The 27,490-nt window shown below is 47.3% G+C and overlaps 1 protein-coding gene across 12 annotated transcripts in view; it reads left to right on the top strand.

The window, feature by feature from the left end:
* The window catches only part of dock9b (dedicator of cytokinesis 9b), a 356,481-nt gene that overhangs the window by 194,236 nt on the left and 134,755 nt on the right, over positions 1 to 27,490 (top strand). For all 12 annotated transcript variants that reach the window (XM_038819159.1, XM_038819160.1, XM_038819165.1 and 9 more), the window contains exons 6-13: positions 3,143 to 3,238; positions 4,681 to 4,815; positions 5,822 to 5,996; positions 13,587 to 13,666; positions 18,508 to 18,579; positions 20,155 to 20,295; positions 21,947 to 22,153; positions 25,624 to 25,746. In XM_038819159.1, the coding sequence (XP_038675087.1) occupies positions 3,143 to 3,238; positions 4,681 to 4,815; positions 5,822 to 5,996; positions 13,587 to 13,666; positions 18,508 to 18,579; positions 20,155 to 20,295; positions 21,947 to 22,153; positions 25,624 to 25,746 (1,029 nt within the window). The remainder of the gene's footprint in view (positions 1 to 3,142; positions 3,239 to 4,680; positions 4,816 to 5,821; positions 5,997 to 13,586; positions 13,667 to 18,507; positions 18,580 to 20,154; positions 20,296 to 21,946; positions 22,154 to 25,623; positions 25,747 to 27,490) is intronic.

The following is a 27,490-nucleotide window of genomic DNA, read 5'->3' as shown; positions in this document are numbered from 1 at the left end:
TGGATATTATAAATTTTGAAAAAAAGGGGGTGAGGGAGGTTGGGGGGAAAGGGGGAGGTGGTGGAGAGGGAGGAGCAGTGGTGGGGTGGGGGTGGGGGGGGGGGGTAGAAACCTGGAAGTGTCTCCTCCAAAAAGCTGCTGGGGTTCAATGGAGAATTTCGCACCAAATTGATTGTTTTGTATTGAGTAAAGGTTGTGGAACCATGGTAGGTTAAGGTGGCGTTGGCATGTGCACATCATCCATGGCCTTGTGGATTGATGCAACAGGCTCGAGAGGCTAAATGTCCGTCTGTTATATGTTTAAATATCTGTCAAAGTGACAGTGAGGAAATTGTATTCAGTGTGGATCTCAGCAGAGTAAGGAGAAAATAAATTGCCCATAACTAGCGTCCTGATTTTGTGGACTAAATCAGACCGAGGTATGATCAACTTTAAAAAAATTACTATTCATGTAAGATATTTAGATGTGGGGATCTATGGCAAGGCCAGCAATTATTGTCCATCCCTACTTATCCCTGAATGCAACTGAATGGCTGACTAGGCCATTTCAGAGGGTAATTAAGAGTCAACCAGATTGTTGTAGGTCTGGAGTCACATAGAATTATAGAATCACTACAGTGCAGAAGAAGGCCATTCAACCCTCTGAAAGAGCACCCTACCTAGGCCCATGTCCCCACCCTATTCCCGTAACCCAGTAACCCCACGTAACCTTTTGGAGACGAAGGGGCAATTTAGCACGGCCAATCCACCTAACTCGCGCAGCTTTGGACTGTGGGAGGAAACCGGAGCGCCCGGAGGAAACCCACGCAGACATGGGGATAATGTGCAGACTCCACACAGACAGTCACCCAAGGCCGGAATTGAACCCGGGTCCCTGGCTCTGTGCTAACCACTGTGCACCAGACCAGGTAAGGATTGTAGATTTCCCTTACTAAGGGACATTAATGGACCAGGTGTTTTTTTTAATAACAGACCAGTAGTTTCACGGTCACTATTATTGATGCTAGGTTTTAAATTTTGGATTTATTCAATTACTTGTATTTAATGTCCCCCAGTTGTTGTCAAACGATTAGAACTCAAGTTTCCAGAGTATTCACCAGACTTCCAGATTATTAGCCTGGTGCGCCACTGCGTTCTGCACTCTGTAACTAAGCAGCTTAATGACTCTCGCCTTAGCCTTCCTCAAGTCTAGAAACAAAGAACAATACAGCACAGGAACAGGCCCTTCGGCCCTCCAAGCCTGCGCCAATCACATGTCCTATCTAGACCAACCGCCTGTATCCTTCTAAACCCCATCTGTTCATGTGTCTATCCGGATAAGTTTTAAAGGTCGCAATGTATCTGCCTCAACCACCTCACTTGGCAGTGCGTTCCAGGCCACCATCACTCTCTGTGTAACAAAACTTCCCCCGCACATCTCCACTCAACCTATCCCCCCCCCTGAACTTGTGCCCCCTTGTAATTGTCATTTCAGCCCAAGGAGAAAGCCTCCAACTGTTCACCCTAGCTATACCACTAATAATTTTATAAACTTCTATTAGGTTGCCCCTCAGCCTCTGTCTCTAGAACAATCCCAGTTTATACAATCTCTCCTCATAGCTAATACCCTCCACGCCAGGCAACTTCCTGGTAAACCTTTTCTGTACTCTCTCCTAAGCCTCCACGTACTTCTAGTAGAACGGCGACCAGAATTGGACACAGTATTCTAAATGAGGCCTAACCAATGTTCTATATAACTAACATAATTTTCAAGCTTTTATACTCGATACCCCGTCCTATGAAGGCAAGCATGCCATATGCTTTCTTTATCAACATTTCCACCTATGCTGCCACTTTTAAGGATCTGTGGACCTGCACGCCCAGATCTCTCTCTGCTCCTGATGGTTCTCCCATTTATTTTACAGCTCCCACCTGAATTTTATCTGCCAAAATGCATCACCTCGCATTTGTCCGGGTTAAATTCCATCTGCCATTTCTCTGTCCAAATTTGCAGCCTATCTATAATCCTGTTGTATTTTCCGACAATCTTCATCATCATCTGCAACTCCTGCAATCTTAGTATCATCTGCAAACTTGCTAATCAGACTCGCTACGTTTTCTTCCAAGTCATTTATATATATTACAAACAGCAGAGGTCCCAGTACTGATCCCTGCGGAACACCACTAGTTACAGACCTCCATTCGGAAAAACACTCTTCCACTGCTACCCTCTGTCTTCTATGGCCAAGCCAGTTCTGAATCCATCCAGCTAGTTCACCCCTGACCCCATGTGACTTAATGTTTTGCACCAGCCTGCCATGAGGGACCTTAGCAAATGCTTTACTAAAGTCCACGTAGACAGGTTCGGTGGTTTGGCCATGCTAAATTGCCCTTAGTGTCCAAAACGTTTAGAAGGGGTTATTGGGTTACGGGGATAGGATGGAAGTGAGGGTTTAAGTGGGTCGGTGCAGACTCGATGGGCCGAATGGCCTCCTTCTGCACTGTATGTTCTATGTACATCCATAGCCCTTCCCTCATCAATCGTTTTTGTCACCTCCTCAAAAAATTCAATCAAATTAGTGAGACATGACCTCCCTCGTACAAAACCATGCTGTTTGTCACTAATGAGACCATTCACATCCAAATGTTCATAGATCTTATCTCTGAGAATCATTTCCAATAATTTCACTATCATTGATGCGAGCTCACTGGCCTATAATTACCCGGATTATCCTTGCAACCCTTCTTGAATAACGGTATAATATTGGCTATTTCTTCAATCCTCTGGGATCTTACCTGTAGCCAACGAAGACACAAAAATTCCTGTTAAAGGCCCAGCGATTTCATCTCCTGCCTGCCTCAGTAATCTGGGATGGATGCCATCTGGCCCTGGGGATTTGTCTAGTACCGGCACACACACGTAACCGTTATCTGCCGACTGAAGCTGTCAAAATAGTTGCTGTACCTTCTTCAACTGCTGCAGTCCATGTGGTGTAGGTACACCCACAGTGCTGTTAGGGAGGGAGCTCCAGGAATTTGACCCAACGACAGCGAAGGAACAGCGGTGTATTTCCAAGTCAGGATGCTGTGTGACACTCAAATAAAAGCTTCTGAAACTATTGTATATGAATTCATATCACAAAGATCTGTCTTTTAAATCTAGGACACAGCTTCGCTGGGTTCACAGAAGGGAGGCATCACGAAACAAGGATGGCTGCACAAGGGCAACATGAACAGTGCGATCAGTGTAACCATGAGGGTGAGGCTTACCATCACAGCCTTTCTCCTGTTTTCCACTGTACATCAAAAAGGATCCTTAAAGTAGTTCCTAATATTTTTATCACTCGTGCTTAATAGTCAAAAACCATTAAAGATTGCAATTATCCTAGAACTCCGCTGATTGCAATGTGTGGGTCTGTGTGCCATTACTCAATATTTATGACTCAATCAACATCTGAAAATCGATTATATGCCCATTATCACACTGCCCGTTTTGGGATCTTGCTGTGTGCCAATTGACTACTGAATTTCCTACCTTACAGCAGTCGCTGCTCTGAAGTTTGAAAAGAGTCTAAATAAATCCAGTTCTTTCTACCTGTCCTTTGAAGCACTTTGTGAAGTCCTGAGGCTGTGAAAGGCGATTTAGCAATGCAGCTTCCATTATGTGTCGTCAGTGTGGGAGAAAGAAACAGATACAGCGGCCCACCCGGTCTGCTCTGAGGACATTGCCGATATGGGGTCCGGCTAAATTAAGAGAGGCTGGAGCAGTCAGTTATGAGGGGTTGGTGGGGGGGGGGAATATGAGGATGATGCCTGTGGGAATGGGGTGGCATTAGGAGCTGGCGCTGTTGGATGTTGTGGGGAGATAGCCAAGGGAAAAGTTTCAGGCCGAGTAGCCAGTGCCCACGAATCCCTGATGTGGGACCTCCGAACAATTTGAGCTCAGGCTGACCAACTTGAATATAATCAAAGATCATCATACAGTGGTGTCACTGGGAAGCAATGGGCAGGGACAATAGCTGGAAATGTGTCAGCAAAGTGCTGGAGGAAGTAATTGTACCGTGTGCAGGAACTGCATACGTGTGCAAGACCTGGTCTGGTGTCTACTGAACACTGCCAAGAACCACCACACTGAGTTGCTTTAATGCTGAACCTCTTCAGGACTGTGTTTCCATAGCTGGCTGCCATGTTTAAAATGTTCTCCCACTGAGACTTGGCAGCTTCTGGTTGTGTTTGAATATCTCTGTCAGATTTCCTCTTCTGAACCAAACTAGCCAGTCTTGCAGGCGCTGCAGCCAATATGTGCACAGTAAGCTCTCACAGCGTGATAATGGCTAGATCATTTATTTGTTGGTTGAGGGGTAAATATTGGAGACCCCCGCTTTTTCAAATCGTGGCCATGGAATCGTTTGCATCCACCTGAGAGAGCCTTGATGGAACATCTTAGCTGAGGACGGCACCTCTGACAGTGCAGCACTTCCTCCGTACTGACCTGGATTGTCAGTCTGCATTCTGTGCTCCACTCTCTGGAATGGGACTTGAACCGAGGAGCCTTCTGACTCAGAGGCACGTGTGCCACCCCATTGAGTCTCAGCTGGCAACGAATGAAATGGTTATCGGGCAGCAAGTGCTACATGATGCTGGCCAGGAGCAGAACCTTCGTACCTGACGCTCTGAAACCATTTTTTTTTATCTCCTCAGTCATTCAAGAGGCGGTTTTTCCATCTGACACAACTTGGAGATGGTTCGTACATTCTTAACTTCTACAAAGATGAGAAAATCTCCAAGGAGCCAAAGGGGTCGATCTTTCTGGACTCGTGCATGGGAGTGGTCCAGGTACGGAATCGAATGCCTTAACTGATGACTTGCTGCATGTTTAGACGGAGAGTGAGTGAATTGATGTTGAGGCTGGGGAGCAATCAAAGTCAAGTAATTATTGACAGTTCTTTTCTCTGTATTTCACTGCGGGGGGGGGGGGGGGCGGGGGCGAAAGACCCACAATCCAACAGTTTTTGCATCTGCTCCTGTCGGAACAGTTTTAATTTTTAATGGCTAGACACAGAGGTTGAGCTTCTGCAAACTGCACGTGGAGCCGGGGGCAGTGCGGAATTAGAACACTGAACTCCAGGAGGATACTTTAGCGTGGGCGTGACTGATTAAATGACAGTGCTGCAGTGGCCTGTTACCTTCTAGAACTGGTCAAAGGATGGCTCACGATCTGCAGTGTTGCCATCGGTTGGCCCATTATTTCTGGGATCGGTTGTGTAAATAAAAAGCAAACATTCTGGAAAGACTCGGCAGGTCTGGCAGCAGCTGTGTTGAGAGATTCAGAGTTAACGTTTCGAGTCCAGTGACAACTTTCTTCAAAATGTAGGGGTTCCAAAAGAAGAGTCGTATTGGACTTGAGACATTAACTCTCTCCTCGGACGCTGCCAGATCTGCTGAGTTTTCCCAGCGTTTTTGTGGTTCTGCGACCCTCCAGTTCTGACCTCTTGCGCATCGTCTGTTTTAATTGCTCCACCATTGGCGGCCGTAGCTGCAGCCACCTTGGCTCCAAGCTGAGGAATTCCACCCCCCACCCCCCTCCCCCCACCCCCTCCCCGCAAACCTCTCTCTCCTTCTTTAAGACTCTCCTCAAAACTTACCTCTTTGATTGCATTTTTTGTCACGTGTCCTCACACCTCTCTATGTGGCTCAGTGTCATATCTAGCCTGAGGATGTGCTTGGGAAGCGTGTTGGAACTGGGTTAAAGGTGCTATATAAATGAAAGTCCCTGCCGTTAGCGGTATTTCTAAATGCCTTTTTAAAAAAAGTGTGAACAAGCCAGGTTTCTATTTTGCAGAATAACAGAATCCGCCGATTTGCCTTTGAACTGAAGATGCAGGACAAGAGCAGCTACCTATTGGCCGCTGATAGTGATCAGGAGATGGACGAGTGGATCGGATCCCTGAATAAAATCCTCCAGAGCACGTTTGAAGCTGCAATGCAAGAGAAGAGAAACGGCGAGTCACTAGAGAGTGAGTTGAATCAGGTCCTACCTTTCCCCGGCTAAGCAGGCTTGCCGACTGGAAGTGTGTACAGAGGCCGATCTGGACGGGCACAGAGGCAGATGAGTGGGGGGAGGGGGGTGCATAGATTTGCACCACGGGCCCGTGCCATCCCGCCCCTGCACCACTTTCGGGGAGGCTGTGTCAGGTGGCAGAACTTCGACTGCTGGCTGCTTAAGTTTGTCAAATTGAGGGGCAGCACGGTGGCCTAGTGGTTAGCACAACCGCCTCACGGCGCCGAGGTCCCAGGTTCGATCCCGGCTCTGAGTCACTGTCCGTGTGGAGTTTGCACATTCTCCCCGTGTCTGCGTGGGTTTCACCCCCACAACCCAAAGATGTGCAGGGTAGGTGGATTGACCATGCTAAATTGCCCCTTCATTGGAAAAAATAATTGGGTAATCTAAATTTTTTAAAAAAAAGTTTGTCAAATAGTCAATCGGTCAAAGGCCCCGAGTCAGTCTCATGACAGCAGACTTGGGGGCCAGAGAATGAATCCAAGCAGCCCCCTCGCGTAGCCACCTCCAGCTTTGGCCACAGGCTGCCCTGAGGGGGAGGGGGGGAGGGAGCCCTCCTCCACAATGGTGGCTGTGTGGCCATTTTAGATGAGGTGCCCCCTCACTCAGCCCCTTGCCTGTAACTGTGAGCTGCAGCTGCTCGTGTGCTGAAAGGTCTCCAATTGGCCACCCAGCCTTGTGTGCGCTCCCTAAATTGGCTGACGAGCGGGCCCTCGAGCCACAAATTGGCCAAGGCAGCCAGGTGCAAAGTCACATTTGGGCTCCAGACTCTGACCGATACTTGACGGCAACTTTGGGGGTCCTGCCCCAAACTGAACTCCCTGCCTGCTGTCAGTGCTATCATCGCCCTCCGTGATAAACTGCGCACAGCTCGCAATGGTGCAAAGCGCGTGCGTGTGAAATGGTGTCAGTATTGTCACGTGTACCCGCATTCTGCCTAACACTGTGCAATGATTTGCCTTGACCTGCACTGAGGCTCTTAAACATGCTGTGGTATTTGGTTGAAGGAAGCAAAACGGGAGAGATTCTACTCCAGAGTCACTATCGAGCTCACTCGGCTGTCGCAACATTGGCTCGACTCCCAGCTTTCTGACACCTCCCCCCCCCCCGGTTATTATCGGCACTCTCCGGAGGGGGGTGGAATCTGTTGAACTAGAACAAATGATTGGGGGCTTTCAAATGTAGGTGGGGTTTGCCCAAAGACCACTTGCGCCCATGTTCTCCACTTGTTCAATATTCAATTCGTCTGATTTTAAATCCAGTTGTTTACAGGTGGTGGACAGGACACCAAAATTTTTTAAACATACTTTTGTTTTGGTGATAAGCCCATTTTTAGCAAAATGAATCAAATGGCACCAGGTTACTGCTCTTAAATACATCAAGCAATGCCTTCTAATTGAAAAAAGGTAACAGGGGCAGCAGTGGTTACCACTGCTGCCTCACAGCTCCAGGGACCCGGGTTCAATTCCAGGCTTGGGTGACTGTGTGGAGTCTGCACGTTCTCCCCGTGTCTGCGTGTGTTTCCTCCGGGTGCTCCGGTTTTCGCCACAATCCAAAGATGTGCAGGTTAGGTGGTTTGGCTATGATCAATTGCTCTTTAATGTCCAAAAGGTTAAGTGTGGTTACTGGGTTACGGGAACAGGGTGGAGGTGTGGGCTTAAGTCGGGTGCTCTTTCCTAGGGCCGGTGCAGACTCGATGGGCCGAATGACCTCCTTCTGCACTGTAAATTCTATTTAAAAAGTTACACAGATTCTTACTGCCCAGTTGCACTAGTTCATTTGAAGGTTTTTGTGCTTGTGATTATGCACATGAATATTGGCAGAAACTTAAAAGTACGACTTGCTGACACAATTCCAAACAGAACTTGTGGCAAATTTCCCCACTGTGCCCGGAGCGGAAACCCTACCTCTTGATGCTTACACAAGGCTTAATGCACGTTGTCTGCATTTTCCTGAAAGCTATGAGTGTATGTAAACATTTTAGCTCTCAATTAGTGCAGCGTTCAGCGGTCCAAAATAAGAATTGGATTTCCTGCCAATTTGTTGAGTCCAGCGCCCTGAGTCAACCTCAGTAATCTGTGGCTCAAACTAACCCAGAGATCAGAGCTAAATGACTGAGCGCTGGGCAAGTATTCAAACTTCAATCCTGCGTGCCACGTTTAAACAGGAGAACCATCTCTCTGCCCCTGCTCTGTGCCAGCATCTCAAAGAGAACGAGAGACTTCCTTCACGAACCCTGGGGTTTTAGCAAAATGAGACACAATGTGCCTTTGTGCTCAAAGATGTGATGCACTTGTACCTGCTGCAGTTTTATTTTTCAACGAGAAAGATCCCTGTGATCTGAAGCACAAGAGAAAAACTGAAACAAGCAAAGAAAATGAAATTAAATGGGGGCTGAGATTATGGTTTGAAATTGTTGAACATGCTGCTGAGCCCTGAAGCTGTAAAGTGCCCAAACAAAATATCATATCATAGAGTTTACGGTGCAGAAGGAGGCCATTCGGCCCATCGAGTCTGCACTGGCTCTTGCAAAGAGCACCCTACTTAAGCCCACACCTCCACCCTATCCCTGTAACTGAGTAACCTCAGCTAACCTTTTTGGACACTAAGGGTAATTTAACATGGCTAATCCACCTAACCTGCACATCTTTGGACTGTGGAAGGAAACCGGAGCACCCGGAGGAAACTCACGCAGACACGGGGAGAACGTGCAGACTCCGCACAAAGATCGGTTGCTGTCTGAAAGCTTAGGTTGAATTGCACTGTAACGGTGCAACAGGAGGAGGACAGAGATGTCAGTTTGAGAACTCGGTTAAATTGCTCTTTCAAAGAAGCCAGCGCAGATTTGATGGACTGAATGGCCTCATTATCTTCTGTATGATTCTGGGTGCAAAACGTTAATGTGCAGGGTGGTGCGGTGGTTAGCACTGCTGCCTCACGGCGCCGAGGTCCCAGGTTCGATCCCGGCTCTGGGTCACTGTCCGTGTGGAGTTTGCACATTCTCCCCGTGCCTGCGTGTGTCTCACCCCCACAACCCAAAGATGTGCAGGGTAGGTGGATTGGCCACGCTAAATTGCCCCTTAATTGGAAAAGAAAATAATTGGGTACTCTCAATTTATTTTAAAGAATTAAAAAGTTAATGTGCAACAGAGAAAACGGGAAACATTTGCAAAATAATCAAAGTTTCTGCAGGACAAAGCTGTGGAAACCAATCAAACGTGTACTGAATGATGCAAAATAGTTCTTTCCTGGCCCAGCTCAGAAATACATAAATATTACTCAAGATTCTCCCTCACAGGCCGATACTCTTAATGACAAAACCTGCTTCCTGCAGCATTGTGTGTTAATAAATGATAAATCTACAGATATTTCACCACAAGCAGCACTGGTGGGCCCACTTGGTGAAAGACGGTTCTGTACAAATTGGATATGAGTCACATCCTCGTAAAATCAGTTCAGTAAGAACTACATTTAACTTGTCAATGAGTCGTAAACTCCCTTTATCTGCGAGTCCGCCTTCCCTTCCACACCACAAACTGGAAGTGGTTCAGTGGTTGAAATGCTCACCTCAATAAACACCACTGGCCAGACAGCAGTGTGTTAAATTGTATGAGGTCTTGTGTGTGTTCTGCACTTGACAAAAAAAATGTGTAGCTACGTTTTGAAGTTTGCTTCGAAATTGTAAAATCTTTCTATTCTGGGACCTTAATGCTTTTTTAAAAAGGAACACTCCTTCCATACCTTGCTGTGCCTTCAGAGATACACCCACTGTGCTGTTAGGGAGGATTTTGACGCAGCGACAGTGACGGAATGGCGATATATTTCTAAATCAGGGCAGTGAGTGACGTGGAGGGGAACCTCCAGGTGGTGGGGTTCCCAAATATCTGCTACTCTTGTCCTTCTAGATCAGGAGTTCTCAACCTTTTTTAACCCATGGACCCCTTTTCCTCTTAATTTTTTTTGTGGATCCCCATAGCCATTCCACAGAAAAAAAAGCTACTTATATGCGTGGTAAATTAATCCTAAAGTCCATCTACCTTACCGTGAGGGTTGGAAACGGATTAGCGGTATTTTCGTACGTTGCCAAACTTATTCTAATATGAAAAGTAATGAAAAAAACTTTTTACTGACTAAATTGAATTAAATTACTCTAAAAATAACCAATTCATATCAAATATACACAGTTTCTAGTGATTACTGTTATAAATCATTCATTAAACTTGTCAAGGAGAAATTATGGGTGATTTTCACCTCCGTTTGTTCTAGGTAACTTTAAATTTACGACACTGTCAAATGTAAAGTTTTTTTCTTCTACTTGATTGCCATAAAAAATTCATAGCTACATGAATATTTCTACTTTTAGTATTTTAACATGGCGTAGATTACTGTAAAAATTTAATTCTCAGTAATAACAGTTGTTCTGAAGTAGAATTGCTCTATGGACCACTAAAATATCACCGTGGACCCCCAATTCGGTATTTTTTTTGTGTGGACCCCCAGTAATGTTACATGGACCCCCAGGGTCCATATGGACCCCGGTTGAGAACCTCTGTTCTAGATGGTAGTAGTCGTGGGTTTGGAAGGTGCTGTCTAAGGAACCTTGGTGAGTTACTGCAGCGTATCTTGTAGATCAGTGCTTCTCAAAGTGTGGTACGCGTACCGGTGCCGGTACGCGAGCCATCGTCTGCCGGTACTTGGAGTGTTTGTAGAAAAGAAAGAGACAGTAATCCTGGATTGGCTTGTTTCGCTCACTGGTCCCTGGCACATTGAAAAAAAAAACTGCCGGTCCGCCACGTCAGATAGTTTGAGATGCACTGTTGTAGATGGTACATACGGTTCCCATTGTTCGTAGGTGGTGGAGGGTTTGAATGTTTGTGGAAAGGGTAGTAATCAAGTGGGGCTGCTTTGTCCTGGATGGTGTCGAGCTTGTTCAGTGATTTAAAAAAAATAAATTTAGAGTATCCAATTAGTTTTTTTCCAATTAAGGAGCAATTTAGTGTGGCCAATCCACCTGCCCTGCACATCTTTTGGGTTGTGGGGGTGAGACCCACGCAGACACGGGGAGAATGTGCAAACTCCACACGGACAGTGACCCAGGGTCGGGATTGAACCTGGGACCTCGGCGCTGTGAGGCAACAGTGCTAACCACTGTTGTTGGAGCTGCACTTATCCAGGCAAGTGGAGAGTCCTGACTTGTGCCTTGTACAGGCTTTGTGGGGGGGGGGGGGGGGGGGGGGGGGGGGGGGTGGCGTGGTTAGGAGGTGTGTTACGTGCTGTAGAACACGGCACACGTGACGTGCTCAAGTAGCCACAATATTAATATGGCTAGTCCAGTTCAGTTTCTGACCAATGGTAATCCCCAGGATGTTAACTGGATGCTACTGCTGAAGCCCTCATCCTTCTTGGTACCTCTAGATTAGACTATTCTGAGGCACTCTTGCCCCAAGGCCATCTAAACCTCTGTCACCCATGTCCTACCTCGCACCATGTCCCTGTTCCGTTCTGATGCTTGGCCAGTAGGAATAAGTGCAATACAAAATGTTTAGTTCGTGGCTAGTTACAGTTTTGTTGTTCAACAATTGCTTGGGTTATATAACCATAAGAACCTTATCAAAAACTATTATAAAATTATTATAATTAACCTAAGAGATACTCCAAATTGTGACTATCCACAACGAAGACTATCCCCAGACTCCCTAAGGTAGCAGTGTCACATGGTTGTTCTCTACTGCCACCTGTGGGTTGGAGGTCTTGTCTCTCACTATATACATGATTGCTTATGCATTGGCTCCCGGTGCAACATTGCATCGATTTTAAAATTCCCATCCTTGGTTTCAAATCCCTCCGTGGCCTCGTCTGCTCTTATCGCTGGAATCTCTTCCGGCCCCCAAAACCCTCCGAGATCTCTGTGTGCCCTTCTAGTTCTGGCCTCTGGAGCGTCCCCTTGCTGTGCCTTCAGCTGCTTGGGCTCTAAGCTCTGGAGTTGTTACCCAAGTAAACCTCCCCACCTCTCTTGCTTCTTTTTAAAAAATAAATTTAGAGTACCCAATTATTTGTTTTCCAATTAAGGGGCAATTTAGAACATAGAACGATGTTGTGCTGGCCATTTATCTCAATCTAAGATCAACCTAACCTACACCTCTTCAATTTACGGCTGTCCATGTGCCTGTCCAAGAGTCCCTTATAAGTCCCCAATGATTCTGACTCCACCACCTCTGCTGGCAGTGCATTCCACATACCCACCACTCTCTGTGTAAAGAACCCCCTCTGACATCTCCCCTATACCTTCCTCCAATCACCTTCAAATTATGTCCCCTCATGACAGCCATTTCCGCCCTGGGGAAAAGTCTCTGGCTATCCACCCTATCCATGCCTCTCATCACCTTGTACACCTCTATCAAGTCACCTCTCTTCCTTCTTCGCTCCGGTGAGAAAAGCCCAAGCTCCCTCAATCTTTCTTCATAAGAGATGCCCTCCATTCCAGGCAGCATCCTTGTAAATCTCTTCTGTACCCTCTCCAAAGCATCTACATCCTTCCTATAATGAGGAGACCAGAACTGGACATAATATTCCAAGTGTGGCCTAACTAGGCTTTTATAAAGCTGCAGCAAAACATTGTGGCTCTTCAACTCAATCCCCCTGTTAATGAAAGCCAACACACCATTTACATTCTTAACAACCCTATCAACCTGGGTGGCAACTTTGAGGGATCTATGTACGTGGACCCCAAGATCCCTCTGTTCCTCCACACTTCCAAGAATCGACATGGCCAATCCACCTAACCTGCACATCTTTGGGTTGTGACACCCATGCAGTGGGGGTGAAACCCACGCAGACACGAGCAGAATGTGCAAACTCCACACGGACAGTGACCCAGAGCCAGGATCGAACCTGGGACCTCGGCGCCGTGAGGCAACAGGGCTAACCCACTGCGCCACCGTGCTGCCCCTGGACAAGCTTTTTGATAACTAACCCAGAGCATCATCTTCCTCCTCCTCCTCGATGAAGCACCTTGGGATGTTATATTACATTAAAGGTGTTGTAAAATCACCTTTGTTATTCGATCAAGTTCCTGATCTAAATGTAATCAATTGCTGGAGGCGACACTGACAACTTTCATTAAAAAATTGAATTCTCACGGAATAAAATAATGGTGAATTTCGAAGAGAGAGTTCTGAGACAATTTGGGCTGCTTTACTTCCTGTTTCCTCGAGTGAGATTCAACCGAACAGATTTCGCGAACCCAAAATCCCATCCGTTACTGGGTGCGTTTCAAATGCTTTTTCGTAAATTGCATCGGATGTCGTCTTAAAAATAAACATCACAACTCATTGTTTACTGGACAAAGCAGAGATTATAATCAAGCCAGAATCAATGTTGTTCCGTTGCAGTTACAGACAGATCCTGTGATCATTTAAAAATGTGACTTAGTGCATCTGGTTTGGAACTGACTTGAGTTTAGGAACCTTCTCCTGAAGCAAGAAGATGGAAACTATTTTGTTTTTGTTGCTTAACACTGTACTAACACTTTTTTTTAAATATCTAGTTTCAGATGATGAGTTGTCTGGTCAAGGGAGGTCAGAACACGTAACCAGCTGGGAAAGTCTCCACTGTGAATTTACAAAGGTGCTGCTTCCCTTTCTCCAATTCTTTAATGATAAAGGCAATTATAAATGTGGAAATATTTTGTACACTGTTTGTTTTAAGCATCAAAAAGGCTCTAATTTATTTATTGAATGGGTGCCCTTGTGCATTATTTTTATAAGAAAGTGGACGATGGAGAACAGTAATTGTGGTTAGGGGCCCATAGTTTGTCACAAAAGGTTATTTTTCATAAGGTGCCACAGAAAGAAATGTTTTTGATGACTTACTTTGCCTGGTTAACCGGTTAATCTACTTGTATTTTCAATCTTGCTTCACATATTTATGGAGACAGTTTATGGATTTTGCAGAGACTTGTTGCAATACGACAGTACGAAATATCAACAACATGTCGTATTTTTCTCACTGGAGGGTGTTTCGGAGACTGAGGGGAAATATGGGTCACTAACGTGCACAATGGGCTGAATTTTCTCGTATGCTTCAGGACCCAGAACACAGGACTAAACGGAGGTGTTGAGCCCGCAATTGCAGTGGGACCGATGAAGCAATCCTCTGGGACGTGGCCTCTCAATTGGCAGCATCTCCCACCGTGCAGCACAATCTCAGTACCAACCCTCTGACAGTGCAGCACTCCCTCAGTACTGACCCTCTGACAGTGCGGCGCTCCCTCAGTACTGACCCTCTGACAGTGCAGCACTCCCTCAGTACTGACCCTCTGACAGTGCGGCACTCCCCCAGTACTGACCCTCTGACAGTGCGGCACTCCCTCAGTACTGACCCTCTGACAGTGCAGCACTCCCTCAGTACTGACCCTCTGACAGTGCGGCACTCCCTCAGTACTGACCCTCTGACAGTGCAGCACTTCCTCAGTACTGACCCTCTGACAGTGCAGCACTCCCTCAGTACTGACCCTCTGACAGTGCAGCACTCCCTCAGTACCAACCCTCTGACAGTGCAGCACTCCCTCAGTACTGACCCTCTGACAGTGCGGCACTCCCTCAGTACTGACCCTCTGACAGTGCAGCACTCCCTCAGTACTGACTCTCTGACAGTGCAGCGCTCCCTCAGTACTGACCCTCTGACAGTGCGGCACTCTCTCAGTACTGACCCTCTGACAGTGCAGCACTCCCTCAGTACTGACCCTCTGACAGTGCGGCACTTCCTCAGTACTGACCCTCTGACAGTGCGGCACTCCCTCAGTACTGACCCTCTGACAGTGCGGCGCTCCCTCAGTACTGACCCTCTGACAGTGCAGCACTCCCTCAGTACTGACCCTCTGACAGTGCAGCACTTCCTCAGTACTGACCCTCTGACAGTGCAGCACTCCCTCAGTACTGACCCTCTGACAGTGCAGCACTCCCTCAGTACTGACCCTCTGACAGTGCAGCACTCCCTCAGTTCTGACCCTCTGACAGTGCGGCACTCCCTCAGTACTGACTCTTTGACAGTGCGGCACTCCCTCAGTACTGACCCTCTGACAGTGCGGCGCTCCCTCAGTACTGACCCTCTGACAGTGCAGCACTCCCTCAGTACTGACCCTCTGACAGTGCAGCACTCCCACAGTACTGACCCTCTGACAGTGTGGCACTCCCTCAGTACTGACCCTCTGACAGTGCAGCACTCCCTCAGTACTGACCCTCTGACAGTGCAGCACTCCCTCAGCACTGACCCTCTGACAGTGTGGCACTCCCTCAGTACTGACCCTCTGACAGTGCGGCGCTCCCTCAGTACTGACCCTCTGACAGTGCTGCACTCCCTCAGTACTGACCCTCTGACAGTGCAGCACTCCCTCAGTACTGACCCTCTGACAGTGCAGTTGCCTCAGTATTTTACTACACGTTCAGCTGAGAGTTTTGTGCTTAAGTCTCTGAAATGGATCTTGAACCGAGAACTGCGATTCCGGAAAGAACTTTTGAAGAATTAGTCATTTTTCACAGTCCAGTGGTGGGAAAAGGGAGCTTTCGGCGGAAGTGATAGATTTAAAGAGAAGGGGGAGGTGACATATTAGGGACACAGTAGTGCTTATTAAATTGATTCCAATCCAGTTGATGAAGTATGAAATTGGACATTAGTACTGTCTTTGATAAAGGGTTTATTTATTGAATGCAGCATGATGTATGCCTGCTCCTTAATAACGCAGTGAACCAGCGGTCTCTCTTTATAAGTGCAATAGGTACATAGTTTAGCAATATCCTTCACCTGTGTATTTTAACAGTTAACTAAAATATGATTATGAGTCCCTGGTGTTGTAGTTAAAGGGGTGCACACCATGAATCGATGCAGGAAACCTGAGGCCATGATGTGGTCATGAGCAGCTCCTGGTTGTTTAAGAACAAGAGCAAAGAAAAAGAGCACAGGAACAGGCCCTTCGGCCCTCTAAGCCTGTGCCAGCCATGCTGCCCGTCTAACCTAAAAACCTCTACACTTCCGGGGTCCATATCCCTCTATTCCCATCCTATTCATGTATTTGTCAAAATGCTTCTTAAATGTCACTATTCATAGAATTTACAGTGCAGAGGGAGGCCATTTGGCCCATCGAGTCTGCACCGGCTCTTGGAAAGAGCACTCTACCCAAGGTCAACACCTCCACCCTATCCCCATAACCCAGTAACCCCACCCAACACTAAGGGCCATTTTGGACACTAAGGGCAATTTAGCATGGCCAATCCACCTAACCTGCACATCTTTGGACTGCGGGTGGAAACCCACGCACACACGGGGAGAACGGGCAGACTCCACACAGACAGTGACCCAAGCCGGGAATCGAACCTGGGACCCTGGAGCTGCGAAGCAATTGTGCTAACCACTATGCTACCGTGCTGCCCATATTTCACCTGCTTCCACCGCCTCCTCCAGCAGCGAGTTCCAGGCACCGACTACCCTCTGTGTAAACAATCTTCCCTCGCACATCTCCTCTGAACTTTACCCCTCACACCTTAAGCCTATTAGTAATTGACTCTTCCACCCTGAGAAAAAGCTTCTGACTATCCAACAGGTGGACATCCGTTTCCTGAATTAGGCAGCAGAAGACATTCTGTAATTCACTATTGTTTTATTGTTATATTGTAGTTCAGTCCAATTGTTTCCACTCTTCCCTTCTGGGTTCTCTGCCTAAGCCGAGGTCAACCCCAACCGGGGGAAAACCCAGTTTTAAATCCAGGTTTCAATGTGCATCACATGCTGTCGGTTCACGCTGAAGCTAGTCCTGGTTTACTCTTAAAGGGAGCTGCATTTCTAACAGTGTCACTGCAGAGTAAGTGCTAAACATAGAAATATCTTGTCTCGGGTATTGGAGCACTTTTCTGCACGCGTAGAACATTCAAACGGTCGTCGTTCTGTGTGAATTCAGTCACACGTACAAAGGACTTCACCACACGAGACACTTTGCACATAATACAGTGAATACTACACCAGTCACACACGGCAAAGTGACTGGGTGCAACTGATTCATTCAATCCAGGTGGAGCTTTCATGAACATTGCTGTTGTTTCTCTTCCAACAAAATGTTGTTTGGAGTTTCGATTTCAAGTCCTTGCTTGACCGAGTGAGTGACCGATTGGATAATAACTGCTCAGATGGTGTGAAGGGATTTACACTTCATCCCACGCTCAGTCCATTCTGTCCAAAGTTTTAGAGATGTGCCTTCAACCCGATTTCTTATCATTGAGTTGTGAACGTGGACTGTACCAGTGACAAAAAATCAGCATGGTATTGGAAAATGGCCGTGGTACTGCCGTGCCAATCGGGCCCCCAGATGCCCCAAACGAGCATCTGGCGCCCGTTTCACGACGGCAGCGAGCAGGTGTGTTTGCTGCCGTGTTGAAACGGGCGTGAAGGCCCGGCCGCTCGGCCCATTGGCCTCGGAGAAACGCCGCTCGCCGTAAAAAATGGCGAGCGGCGATTCGTGGCGTGGGTCGGGCGTGGGTGGGGGGGGGGAGAATAGCGGGAGGGCGTGAAAAATGTCGGGAGGCCCTCCCGCTATTCTCCCACCCGGCGTGGTGGGCGGAGAATCGCGCCCAAAGTTTATTCTACGAATTCAGTTAACATTTTGGAAACACACACAGTAAGCATTTTTATCAACTACAAACATAAATACCCCACACAGCTACAGTACTCTATATTTAACCCTTAATAACTTCCCTTTACTGTTTCACTCAAGTAACAACATCCATAAATCAGACAATCCCTTTTACCACAAAACGGTAGGTTTGAATTCCATCCAGAACACAGTTATTACTTTGAAGTTATCAAGTGATCTGGAGACACCTTTTTAACATGCAGAGAGAGAGAGAGACTCCAAGATCCTTGCAGTCTGAATCCAGCTTCCAACTGCCTAAACCAAAAGTAAAACTCGGAGCCACAGCTTCCAGCTCAAAACTAAAGTAAAACTCGGAGCCACAGCCCAGCTCCACCCACACAATGACATCACTGCAGCCATTTGAGAAGACAAACAGTTCTTAAAGGGACATTCCCATGACAAAGGGTATCCGAGAACTGCTGGCCCAGAGCTTCGTCGGGGAGGTGGCAGAACGGTTTCGGGGGGACTTCCAGATGTCGGATCGCAGCAACGTAACGTGTGGTTTCCAACGGTGGAACAATGAAAATGGGGGGATGCTCAAGGCGCCAAATCTCCGTGGGTTATATGGGGTGGGCATGGAGCAATTTGAAAACAAACAGATACTACACGAATGAAGGTTTAAACCAGAATGAATTCGAGTTTTATACCTGAAGCAACCGTTCACCTTCGGACTGTGACCAACCCGGCAGATTTCTGGCAGTTTCTGCTCCTACTGTAGATTTGCGATATTCAGTTTCTCTGCCTTTTACCACAGAGACAGAATGTTTAATTTGTTTCCTTTTTGCAGAGCGCAAGAGAAATCGAAACTAAGAAGAACGAGGGAAGGTTAAAACTTTTTGTCCTGGACGCAGATACGCAGGTGAACTTTGCATTTGGCTGTTTATTTGAATGAGGTTGGAACTGATGTTTCACCAGAATTTGGAGGCTGCAATGTCACGGTTTCAGCATTTCGAGCCGGATTGTGGGCTGGCGGGTTTGATCTGCAAGAGCAGACCAGTTATTCCCTATCCCCCTGCTAATGTTTTCTCTTCAAATATATGTCCAATTTCCTTTTGAAAGCCACGGCCGAATCCACACTCACCACACTCTCAGGATCTAACCACTCGGTGTTAAAAGATTTTTCCTCATCTTGCCATTGGTTCTTTGCCTATACTCCTTAAATCAGCGTTTCAGTTTTTAAAAATGTACAGTATCCAATTCATTTTGTCCAATTAAGGGACAATTTAGCGTGGCCAATCCACCTACCCTGCACATCTTTGAGTTGTGGGGGTGAAACCCACGCAGACACGGGGAGAATGTGCAAACTCCACACGGACAGTGACCCAGGGCCGGGATCGAACCTGGGACCTCGGCGCCGTGAGGCAGCAGTGCTAACCCACTGCGCCACCGTGCTGCCCTTTTATTCTTTCGTGTCACTTGAGCTTTGCAGAAGAGCTTCATGATTGTGGGACCTACTTGATATGATTTTAACTTACACTGTTAGGCTGCCTCAGAAAGGTGAAATCCTTTCGAGTAGATCCCACAGCTGTGAGACTCTTTGGTGGGCTGTGGTGTTAGTGCCCTTGTTGGATGTCTCGCCGGGTACTGTTGTCTTTGGAAGGCAGACTTTTCAAGGGCACAGAGATTATTGAACCCGGCAGGAAATGTATTTGATGAGCTGGTGCTTCCTAATGAAATCTGTTGTTGAGAAATCTTGACGAGAGTGTGACGAACACTGATCTGCAATGCGCTGCAGAAAAGGTCAAGAGAAGCTGATTCAGCAGCAACTTTCAAAATAAAAAGTGGATTTCTACTTGAAAGGGACAGCATTTTGTCAGCAGCTGTCCTGTCAAGCCCAGTCATCAACGAGATCGCCTCTCGTTCCTCTGAGCCCCAGGAAACGGAGGCCTTGTCTGCACAATATCCCGAAAATACTGTACGTAGATTCTGTGAGCCACAACAACATTGATTTAAAGTGAAGAAAATGCTGCACAAAGAGCACAAAAGGAAGCCATTCAGCCCATCATTCCCAGGCTGGCCCTTTGAAAGAGTTATCCAATTCGACCCACTGTCCTTCAAATTTCACACTTTAAAAAAAAATTTAGAGTATCCAATTATTTTTTTTTGTTCCAATTAAGGGGCAATTTAGCGTGGCCAATCCACCTAACCTGCACATCTTTGGGTTGTGGAGGTTAAACCCACACAGACACGGGGAGAATGTGCAAACTCCACACGGACAGTGACCCAGGGCCGGGATTCGAACCCGGGTCCTCAGCGCCGCAGTCCCAGTGCTAACCACTGCGCCGCATGCCACCCTAAATTTCGCACTTTCAAGTAGAAAACTTTTTATTTTGAAAGTTGCTGCTGAATCAGCTTCTCTTGACCTTTTCGGCAGCGCATCGCAGATCATAACAAACGGTTTTTTAAATAGTTTTGCTTCTCTCTTCCATTTAAGAAACTTGACTTCTCGAACATTGAACCCGACGTGAAGCCGTTTGAGGAGAAATTTGGGAAACGGTTTGTGGTGAAATGCAATGATTTGTCCTTCAATCTGCAAAGCTGTGTGGCTGAAAATGAAGAGGGGCCCACGACGAACGTAAGTTCAATGGTCTCCCACGTTGTACCATGGGTGGGGAGGTCAGTGAGGAAAGTGGGGGAGGGGGTGCAAAAAAAGATTCACATGGATTGATCACAGAATTGGGAGGGTCCAACTATCATCCGGAACAGATTGAGGCTTTTCTCTCTCTCGGGGAAGTAGTAGGCTGAGGGGTGGTTGGATAGAGGTCTTCATTGTGGTGTTCTTCGTGTTGCTGAATTCAGGCTGGTTGGCATAGTGTACACAAAGACCATAAATAGCCTTTAAATTGAACAACCCTGTAATTTTATTAATGCTACTTAATTGGATTTGACACTTACTCCTACATAATACACAGTTGATAATTAACATATAATCTACACTCATCTACCACTAATCCCTACACTATTACACCAACTATGATCTGCTCTCACTCACACTATCTTTCCTTCAGTCTGCACTCCAGCTTTCTCCTCAACCTCTCACCCACAAGGCTTAGCATCAATGCCTTATATAGTTGTACATCTAGCTCCCTCTAGTGGTTGATTTAGACATTTCATTAACCCTTGCAGTTCTTACATTTATGATAATGTCACATTCAAGACTATGAAATGTAGAAAAAATGTTTCTGCATGACGGGGGTTGTAAATATAATATAAGGACTTAACGAGAAACGTCTTTACCCAAAGAATGGTGTGAATGTGGAACTCGGTACAATAGTGAGTGGTTGAGGTGAATAGAGTAGATGCATTTAAGGGGGCGGGGGCGGATAAACACAGGGGACGCGATTCTCCGCTGCCCACGACGGGTCGGAGAATAGCGGGAGGGCCTTCCCGACATTTTTCCCGACCTCCCGCTATTCTCCCCCCTCCCCCCCCCCATGGCCGCCCCACAACACGAATCGCTGCTCGCCGTTTTTTACGGCGAACAGCAATTCTCCCCAGGCCGATGGGCCGATTTCCCAGGCCTTTACGGCCGTTTTCACGGCCGCAACACACCTGCTCTCACCGTTCGTGAAAACGGCCGCAAAGTGCCGTCCCGGACAACCATGGCACTGATTGGCACGGCAGCACCACGGCCGTGCCAAGGGTGGCATGGGCCTGCGATCGGTGGGCACCGATCGCGGGCAGCGGGTCCGGTACCCGCGCACTCTTTGTTCCTCCGCCGCCCCGCAGGATCAGTCCGCGGGGCGGCTGAGGGGCATGACGGCCCGCGCATGCGCGGGTTTGACGCATATGCGTGATGACGTCATCCGCGCATGCGTGGGTTGGAGCCATCCAACCCGCGCATGCGCGGCTGACGTCATTGTGCCCGTCAGCCGCCGTGACGCTTGGCGCGCGGGCTTAGCGACGGTCGCTAAGCCCGCGATGCCGTGCTTCATGGGGCCGCGCTGCTAGCCCCGCCCGGGGGGGAGAATCGGGTCCCGGGAGGGGGCGCGGAGGCTGCCGTGAAACACGGCCAGTTTTACGGCAGCCTTTACGATTCTCCGCATTTGCGGTGAATCGCACCCAGGGAATATGTTACAGAAGAATCTGTTAGTAGGGTGAGATGAGGTAGAATAGGAGGAGGATTATGTGGAGTAGGGATACCAGCATGGAGCAGTTGGGCTGAATGGCCTGTTTCTGTGCAGTAAATTCTGTGTGATAACGCTAGGTTTTTCTTCACGTTTTAGGTGGAGCCTTTCTTTGTCACTCTGGCACTATTCGACATAAAAAATAATCGAAAGATCTCAGCTGACTTCCACGTTGATCTGAATCATCCAACAGTCCGACACATGCTCTCAAACTCGACATCCATCATGAACGGCGGTGATGGCTTAGCCACTTCCCAGAAAAGTATCAATGGCATCCCTGAGAGTATGCTGCAGCATCCCAAACAGGTGAGCACGGAAACTCTTTCTGATGATACGTCCTGTTGTTTTGCCAAGGCTTAAGTAGCCTGTTTCCTTTGACGAAATAGTCTCTTTAATTGGTGTGCGATGATGGCGTGGGATAGTGTTGAAATTAGAAGTTGAAGGAATACTTCAAATGTTCGAAATGTGTACACAGTACGTACACCATAGACAAAAAGAATAATCAACCAAGTACATCGACAAACAGTGATTGGTTACAGTGCGGAACAAGGGGCCAAACAAAGCAAATACATGAGCAAGAGCAGCATAGGGCATCGAGAATAGCGTTCTTACAGGGAGCAGATCAGTCCGAGGGGGAGTCATTGAGGAGTCTAGTAGCTGTGGGGAAGAAGCTGTTCCTACATCTGGATGTGCGAGTCTTCAGACTTCTGTACCTTCTGCCTGATGGAAAGGTCTGGAAGAGGGCAAAGCCTGGGTGGGAGGGGTCTCGGATAATGCTGTCTGCCTTCCTGAGGCAGCGAGAGGTGTAGACAGAATCAATGTGGGGGTGGCAAGCTTGTGTGATGCGTTGGGCTGCGTTTACCACACTCTGCAGTTTCTTGCGATCTTGGGCCGAGCAGTTGCCATACCAGGCTGTGATGCAGCCGGATAGGATGCTCTCTATGGCACATCTGTAGAAGTTTGTGAGAGTCGATGCAGACATGCCAAATTTCTTTAGCTTCCGTAGGAAGTAGAGACGTTGTTGGGCTTTCTTTTTTTTTAAATTTAGAGTACCCAATTATTTTTTCCAATTAAGGCGCAATTTAGCGTGGCCAATCCACCTACCCTGCACATCTTTGGGTTGTGGGGGCGAAACCCACGCAGACACTGGGAGAATGTGCAAACTCCACACGGACAGTGATCCAGGGTCGGGATTCGAACCCGGGTCCTCAGCACCGTAGGCAGCAATGCTAACCACTGTGCCACCGTGCTACCCTTGTTGGGCTTTCTTGACTGTTGCATCAACGTGAGTGGACCGGGACAGACTGTTGGTGATGGTGACCCCCAGGAACTTAAAGTTGTCGATTGTCTCCTCCATTGGAGCCATTGATGTAGACGGGGGGGGGGGGGGGGGGGGGGGGGTCGTTATGTCGTGCTTCCTGAAGTCGATCATCAGTTCCTTTGTTTTGCTGACATTTAGAGAGAGGTTGTTTTCAGTACACCATACAACCAATTGATCTATCTCCCTTCTGTACAACTTCAACAACTATAAGCTCTCCTCCACCTTGATCCCTTTGTAAAATCCAACCCTTTGAACCAGCGGACTTCCCCCTCCGCCACTGGGCCATCTGTCGCTTGCTCTTACGTTTTGCTTTCCAGAGCCCCGACATTGGTTCTGCTATAAACACATTCCGCTATTTTTACCTTTATGCCACTATCAGCGCCATCTTCAGTCCGTAACACTACCTTTAACACTTCCTTTGTCTTGTGTCCAAAACATCTTTGTCAAACCTCTCTAAATTCCTTGACTTTCTGCTCCATCCCCTCTGCAGCAGCGTAAAATCCATCACATTTCTCCCGCTAATAAAACCAGAAAATGCTGGAAAAATGCAGCAGGTCTGAAGAGAGAAACAGTCAGATGGACTCTAAACTTTAACTGTTTCTCTCTCCACAGATGCTGTCAGACCTGCTGCATTTTTCCAGCATTTTCTGTTTGTGTTTCAGGTTTCCACCATCTGCGGTATTTTGCTTTATTGATGATCTGAATGTATTTGAGATGTGGACGTAGAGGAGGATGCTCCACAAATCCTGAACAGGCAGGAGGATTAATGAGGAAGTGCTGGAAATGACTGGAGAAAAGGGGAAATGAGTTCATAACATCAACGAGAGAAAGTTACAATGTTTCAGTCACATCATTGAAACATTCGGTCAACAAAGATTGTTACCGGAGGGGGGAAAGCAACAAAAATGTAGGAGTGGGAAGCAGAGGAGGAAATGGCTGTTGGAAATAATGGACTGGGTGCAATTGAGCCAATGTGGAACATGTAAGGTCCGTGCAGGACAGACAGCGGTGGATATCCAGGGCAATCAACCTTCAGGGAAGAAGACAACACCAACAAACAAATGAACGAACAAACAACATGGGTTAGAACAGGGGTGGGCAAACTACGGCCCGACAATGGTTTTTATGCGGCCCGCCAATGAGGTGCCCGGAATCATAACCGGCATTTTTGAAAAGCCGCCGGGGAAAAGCCGCTGAAGTAAATGCGCTTATTCAATAAGCGCATTTACTTCAGCGGCTTTTCCCCGGCAGCTTTTCAAAAATGCCGGTTATGATTCGGGGCACCTCATTGACGGGCCGCATAAAAACGCGCGTAGTGGGGTGGATGTGTGGGGCTGTCTCATTGGTCGGTTTAGTTGGGTGTGCGACCAATAGGAGTCCAGGTTACAAACAATAAGCCTTATTATTGTTTGTAACCTGGACTCCTATTGGTCTCACACCCAACTAAGCCGACCAATAAGGCAGCCCCACTCATCCACCCCACTACGCGCGTTTTTATCGTTGACTAGGCCGGGCTGTGCTTCTGTCAGTGTTAAGGATCAGCACAAGCAACTTGACACCTGATTTCAACAAACTGGTAAATGACTGCAGTCAGATGCATCATTCTCACTGACATTGTTCTGTTACTTACTGAGTTACTTTGTTTTTCAAATAAATGTGCTTTTTTTTCTTTAAAGACCTTTTATTTTGGCTATTTAAAATATTAATTATTTCACTTAATATACTATGCGGCCCTTTAAAATTGTGAATTTCTGAATGTGGCCCTTGCACGGAAAAGTTTGTCCACCCCTGGGTTAGAAGGTTCTGAACCGCTGCACGGGGCAGCATTGTAGCACAGTGGTTAGCACTGTTGCTTCACAGCTCCAGGGTCCCAGGTTCGATTCCCGGCTTGGGTCACTGTCTGTGCGGAGTCTGCGGGTTCTCCCCCTGCCTACGTGGGTTTCCTCCGGGTGCTCCGGTTTCCTCCCACAAGTCCCCAAAGACGTGCTGTTAGGTGAATTGGACATTCTGAATTCTCCCTCTGTGACCCGAACAGGCGCCAGAATGTGGCGACTAGGGGATTTTCGCAGTAGCTTCATTGCAGTGTTAATGTCAGCCTACTTGTGAGAATAAAGATTATTTAAAAAAAACTGACATGATAGGTTTTTGTCAGTAACAAGAAGATGAAGGGAAATGGAAGCAAGTTGGGTTATTGGGAGTTAAAATACAGATCAGGCATGATGTAATTGAATCGGGGAACAGGTTGGAGGAGGCTGAATGGTGTCCTGATGTTCCATTTCGCTGCCTAGGCCCGACGATTGACTGAAACCACGGTGTCGAATGGCCTGTTCGATTGCAGTAAATTCTCTTAAGTGTTGATTTTCCAGATAAACACCGATTACTAAATTGGAAACTCAGATAGATATTAAATTTGCCCATAGAAGGAATGTTGACCGTTTGAATTGTTTTTCTTTAGGGGATTTTCTCCGTTACCTGCCCTCATCAAGATATATTTCTCGTCGCTCGCGTGGAGAAGGTTCTGCAAGGAGGCATCACTCAGTGTGCGGAGCCCTACATGAAAAGCTCGGATTCGGCTAAGGTACAAGTGGCCGCTTCCCTCGATAACTTCCTCATCACAAAGCTTGTAGATCAATCAGTTAATGGGTTGCTTACTGACTGGGGAAGGAAAGACTTGCATTTGTATAGCGCCTGCAGTATCTCAGGATGTCTCAAAGCTTTTTGCAGCCAGTGTAGCCACTGTTGCAAGATAGGAAATACAGCAGCTCGTGGGCGGCACGGAGGCATTCCACCACAAACCGTTTCCCAAATTCCTCCTCATGTCGGGTCAGTATTCGATTGGTCAAATTTCTTAAATGGAAGAGAAAAGTAAAACTATTTATAAAAGACCATTTGTTATGATCTGCAATGCGCTGCCTAAAAGGCCAAGCGAAGCTGATTCAGCAGCAACATTCAAAATAAAAAGTGGATTTCTACTTGAAAGTGTGAAATTTAGGTCGACATGTGGCGCAGTGGTTAGCACTGGGACTGCGGCGCTGAGGACCCGGGTTCGAATCCCGGCCCCGGGTCACTGCCCGTGTGGAGTTTGCACATTCTCCCCGTGTCTGCGTGGGTCTCACCCCCACAACCCAAAGCTGTGCAGGGTAGGTGGATTGGCCGCGCTAAATTGCCCCTTAATTGGGGGAAAAAGACTCTAAATTTTAACAAAAGGAAATACAGTCGATGATTTTATTTGTTCATCTTTCTGAGGGTTGTGGCCAGGGGTGGTAGCATGGCCGGTACAGGCGCGGTGGGCCGAATGGCCTGTTCCTCTGCTGTATAGTTCTTTGACTTCTGCACAGGAAGCTCCCATAGACAGCAATGTGATAATGACCAGATGATCTGTTTTTGCGATGGGGATTAAGGAATAATTATTGTCCAGGACATCGGGGAGGAACAGCTCCGTTCTTCAAACAAGGGCCGTGGGATCTTCTACATCCACTTGAGAGGCCAGCCAGGGCCTCAGTTTAACATTTCATCCTATAGACTGCACCTCTGATGGTGCAGCACTCCACCCGAGAGCCTAGATTTGTGTGTTCTCCGGGGTGGGACTCGAGCTCACAACCTTCTGGCACGGAGCGAGAGTGCTACCCCCTGAGCCAAGGCTAATCACATCAGCAGGGATTAATGCAAAAGTTTGTGCGCCATTGACACTTGGATGCTTTAACATGATTGCATCTTTTCCGTTGCAGCCCACTGGACACCTTTTATTCACCAGTGCCCCTCTTTTCCTGAAGGCAATACGAGCATATGAATTATGAGCAAGAGTAGGCCATTCTGCCCTTCGAGCTTGCTCCACCATTGAGCAAGGTCTTATGCAATCTGACTGTAATCCCACATTCCTGCAGACCCCCGATAACCTTTCACCCCCTTGTTAATCAATAGGTTCTCTAACTCTGCCTTAAAAATATTCAGAGTCTCTGCTTCCAGTGCCTTTTGTGGAAGAAAGTTCCAGAAATTTATGGCTCTCTGAGAGAAATTAAATACTCCTGATCTCGGTCCTAAATGGACAAACCCTTATTTTAAACAGTGGCCCATGACAGTAAACATTGTATTTGCTCATTGATCAGCCACAGTTTGAGTTTGCATCTATTTATAAGGCCTCAAGTAAATCCCAAGTTAAAGCAGACATTTAAACATAGTTAATATACAGGTGAAACTCTCTGAACTTCCCTATAGAACAACAGAATAGAACAATAGAACATTACAGCGCAGTACAGGACCTTCAGCCCTCGATGTTGCGGCGACCTCTGAAACCAATCTAAAGCCCATCTACACTATTCCCT

Source organism: Scyliorhinus canicula, chromosome 14, assembly GCF_902713615.1.
Source record: "Scyliorhinus canicula chromosome 14, sScyCan1.1, whole genome shotgun sequence".
In the NCBI taxonomy this organism is placed as follows: Eukaryota; Metazoa; Chordata; class Chondrichthyes; order Carcharhiniformes; family Scyliorhinidae; genus Scyliorhinus; species Scyliorhinus canicula.
The sequence above is the reverse complement of the archived record's forward strand: the minus strand, read 5'-3'. Positions and strand labels throughout refer to the sequence as shown.